This window comes from Sphaeroforma arctica, assembly GCF_001186125.1.
Source record: "Sphaeroforma arctica JP610 unplaced genomic scaffold supercont1.915, whole genome shotgun sequence".
NCBI classification, from domain to species: Eukaryota; class Ichthyosporea; order Ichthyophonida; genus Sphaeroforma; species Sphaeroforma arctica.
This window is the reverse complement of record NW_014039643.1, coordinates 495-4,811: the sequence shown is the minus strand read 5'-3', so window position 1 is coordinate 4,811 and position 4,317 is coordinate 495. Positions and strand designations below refer to the sequence as shown.

Genomic DNA, 4,317 nt, shown 5'->3' with positions numbered 1-4,317 from the left:
CATTAAATGGATATGACATGATATCAGTATCAACTATTTAAGCCAGGGCGTCGTTAAACGCATGGTCTAAGGCACAATAGCGTGTACAAGGAGCAAATGTGGTTGGCAATACGTTTCTAGTTTTATATTTATATATATATAAGTTTTATATTTATATACATATTTGTACATGTACATAATGACAATAGTAATACTAGGTAAATGTGCATAAAAGTGTGGAAGTAGATATATTATCTCTATGTAAGATATCATTGCCGGTTTAATATTGTGGTGTATATATTCACGGTGATATACACGAATGTATCACTCATGAGCCACGACTAAAACGATTGTTTCGACGCTGTCCGCTTTTATTTATATCGAGGCAGTTTGTGAATTTGTAGAATCATGTCATGCATATGCATTATTTCAATAGAATATCATTCTAATTAAACGTTTAAATCTTCTCCAGAATATCTACGAATGGCTCCTAGATATATGTCTGATGATCCTGACATCATACACCACTAACTAGAGAGACTATCTAAACGCCCGATGGCTCTAGGCTAATGGTCATTGTGTTCAGTGTACCTGGCATAAGTACGATACCAAACGATCTCCGTCAGAGATTCTTTTGATGATGTCAGCGACATTCGATTAATTCAGACCACATAGCTCACGGATGGCGTATCAATGCGTTGCAACAAACGTAAAGCGCAGACAAGTCACAGTCTTCCTGACAGTCTCACATAGTTTAGTCTCCCTGGCAGTCTCGCATAGTTTGTGGGGCGAGTGGGTTGAATAGGTTTGTTTGTGCCCCATGTGTGAGGATTGTCCAAGGGTGTTCTTGAGCATATATTTGTATGTGCTAGAGTGCTTGGTTTGAGCGCCTTATGTTTTAGGGTTTAGGGTTTTACACCCCTTCTGACATAACCGTCCCTCTGCAATACACTACGCGCAGTACGGCTACAGGCTGAAACCACAAAACTAATTGAGGTTTAGACCTTTGCCTTCTCTCTATACACATACACAACCCATGCGGAAGGGTAGCGGTCAGAAGCTTTTGTAAACCGGGTTGACAGGCGTGACCCTCCACGTCGTGTATGTTCTGAGTTGGTCCACAAACGCCTCAGACGCTTCGTGGTGTGGCTTGGGGACAGCCTCTTTGTCTGTCACATCCCCGATATAGAACTGTTTGAGGTAACGGAAGGATGCACGGGAGGAGTGGTATACCTCGAAGAAGCCAATGGCGTCTAGGTTGAGTCCTTGTTCGGGTATGATGGTCGAGCCTCCGGGATGGTTGGGTAGCCAACGGGAAACATCGAAGACCATCCCGTCTATGACCAGGATAGTCTCGCCCTGGGTGTAGGTATATAGGGAGCGAAGAGAAGTAGGTGTATAGTCAGAGAGACGGAAGGGTGAATAGGAGACCAAGGTGTATGAAACGAACTCTGATCAAACTATTGTTGCGAGAGTGTGGGATAGAAAAGGAGGCGGGTAGGTGTAAAGCGATACCAGTATACTCCCAGGGGAGGCACCTCCCTACTGTGTAACCATGTGATCGAGCACTATAAAATCCCAAAACTCTAAAAATCAAAACCTAAAACTTTAAAACTATAAAACTCTAAAACTCAAAACCTAAAACTTTAAAACTATAAAACTCTAAAACTCAAAACCTAAAACTATAAAACTATAAAACTCTAAAACCCCTGTATGCCAGAGATACCATCTAATTACACTAAGCTGAGGTATAATTGCTTCGGCATTGCTTGTCACTAGAAAATCGATTAACCCTAAACCCTAGTTGACAACCATCTTATCATCGAGACGACGCCCATCTGCGCATACCCTCCTATTGCGTTCCACGACCTCGTTAAACGCAATCCCGTTTTTCCTCACGCGCTTGACAAACTCGCCCAGTTTGGCCTTACACACATCAATCAATGCCTGACAGCCCAAGACCACCCCAGCGCTCAGCAGGTCTTGAGTGTGCTCCGCATCCACCTGCCAATGGGGACATAAGGTCAGTTGGGAGGATACACTACAGTTATTGTAGATGAGATGGCAGGTAGGTATCGGTTGCTTGGTGTGGGTGAGATGGCAGGCAGGCATGGATTGCTTGGTGTAGGTGAGAAAGTAGGTAGGTATGGGTTGCTTAATGTGGGTGAGATGGTCGGTAAGTATGGGTTGCTTGGTGTGGGTGAGATGGTAGGTAGGTGTGGGTTGCTTGGTGTAGGTGAGATGGTAGGTAGGTAATGGGTTGCTTGGTGTGGGTGAGATGGTCGGTAGGTATGGGTTGCTTGGTATACATGCCCTGGGCACAGCATGTGAGGGTTCGTAGCTGATCATTTCAGAAGGAAATCTGGGCGGCATACTCTGCACGACAAGCTATAACGAGCAACCAGGTGTTTGGGTTTGAAAGAAGGGCCTATGCGCATACAAGCACACGCATAAATCGTTATTCATTTGATTCTCATACTCTCTCTTCCGAACCAGAGAGCTTGTAGGCGCGTGTTAGGTCTCGTAAGATGGGAAGGACCTACTCGAACGCGTTTGATGTATGTGACACCCACTTATAGTACGACTATCTCAACCGACGGTCAACGTATTTGGACGAGGCCAATCACGTACTTCAAATAGTTCAATATGTATTCGTCTAATATGAAAGAGGTCATATGTAGCAGCACATGGCAAACGGACGTTATAGAAGTGTCAGACAGCAGCCCTAAAACAACAACACCAAAATAAATACACACACACACACTACAGAGACAATAAAGAAGAAACGTATATAAGATAAAAACTCCACAGAGATATAATACATAATAAACGTATATGCAATCAAAGCGGCACAGAGATATAATACAGAACGAACGTATAAGTAACTATCACTCCACAGAGACAATAAAGAATAAACGGATATGCGATAAAAGCTTCACGGAGATAAAATACAAAATAAACATATATGCAATCAAAGCGGCACACAGATATAGTACAGAATGAACGTATAAGTAACTATCACTCCACAGAGACAATAAAGAATAAACATATATGCGATAAAAACTCCACAGAGATATAATACATTATATACGTATATGCAATCAAAGCGACACAGAGATATAATAAAGAATTAACGTATCAGTAGCTATCACTGCACAGAGATATAGTACATAATGAACGTATAAGTAACTATCACTCCACAGAGACAAATCAGAATAAACGTATATACAACTAAAACTCCACAGAAACATACCACAGAATACGCGTATAAGTAACTACAACCCAAAATGCATAACATCGCATAAACATATAAAGCTAACACTCCACAGAGACATGTTACAGAATCAACGTATGTGCCATTCACCTCGTATGGTGGCCCCAGCTTGGCCTCTGCGAGAATCTCTGCTTCAAGAAACAACAGCACGCGATCAAAGATGTCACTCCGAACATCCACACGCACTGTTTGATGGCCCTCCGCAACACACGCAGACGCCAGGCTGATGCAAGGAAGCAGTAATCTCTACTGCGACAAGGAGGGTTATAACAACAGTCAGTATGACCAATTTCTACTGCGATAAGAAGAGTTATAACAACAGTCAGTATGACCAATCTCTACTGCGACAAGAAGAGTTAGAACAACAGTCAGTATGACCAATTTCTACTGCGACAAGAAGAGCTATAACAACAGTCAGTATGACCAATCTCTACTGCGACAAGGAGGGGTATAACAACAGCCAGTATGACCAATCTCTACTGCGACAGGAAGAGATATAACAACAGTCAGTACGACCAATCTCTACCGCAACAAGAAGAGTTAGAACAACAGGCAGTATGACCATTCTCTACTGCGACAAGAAGGGGTATAACAACAGTCAGTATGACCAATCTCTACTGCGACAAGGAGGGGTATAACAACAGCCAGTATGACCAATCTCTACTGCGACAAGAAGAGTTATAACAACAGTCAGTACGACCAGTCTCTACTGCGACAAGAAGGTGTATAAGAACAGTCAGTAAGACCAATCTCTATTGCGACAAGGAGGGGTACAACAACAGTCAGTATGACCAAACTTTACTGCGACAAGAAGAGCTATAACAACAGTCGGTATGACTAATTTCTACTGAGTGTTCGATTATCTCCCGGACTGTTTGGTATGGCTGCTGGGAGTGTTCTAAGGTTATAGGGTTTAAAGTTTATGGTTTGGTCGGCAGGGATTGTTATCTTAATAGCCAGTATGGCGAGTACCTGACCTGAGTATTACAGGGTTTTATTTAACGATCATTTACTACTGCATACCAACGAGTCACAATCATATAATCTAGATGAGATTGTCTGGC

The 4,317-nt window shown here is 42.6% G+C and overlaps 1 protein-coding gene across 1 annotated transcript; it reads right to left on the bottom strand.

Annotated features, from left to right (window-relative positions):
• Positions 1-304: 304 nt before the first annotated feature.
• Positions 305-3,499, bottom strand: SARC_09237 (hypothetical protein; the record flags this gene model as incomplete). The annotated part of the gene is made up of 3 exons (XM_014296751.1): positions 305-1,338; positions 1,828-1,983; positions 3,344-3,499. Coding segments are annotated over 3 exons (618 nt in total), but the record flags the coding sequence as incomplete, so codon positions are not given.
• Between the last annotated feature and the right edge of the window lie 818 nt (positions 3,500-4,317).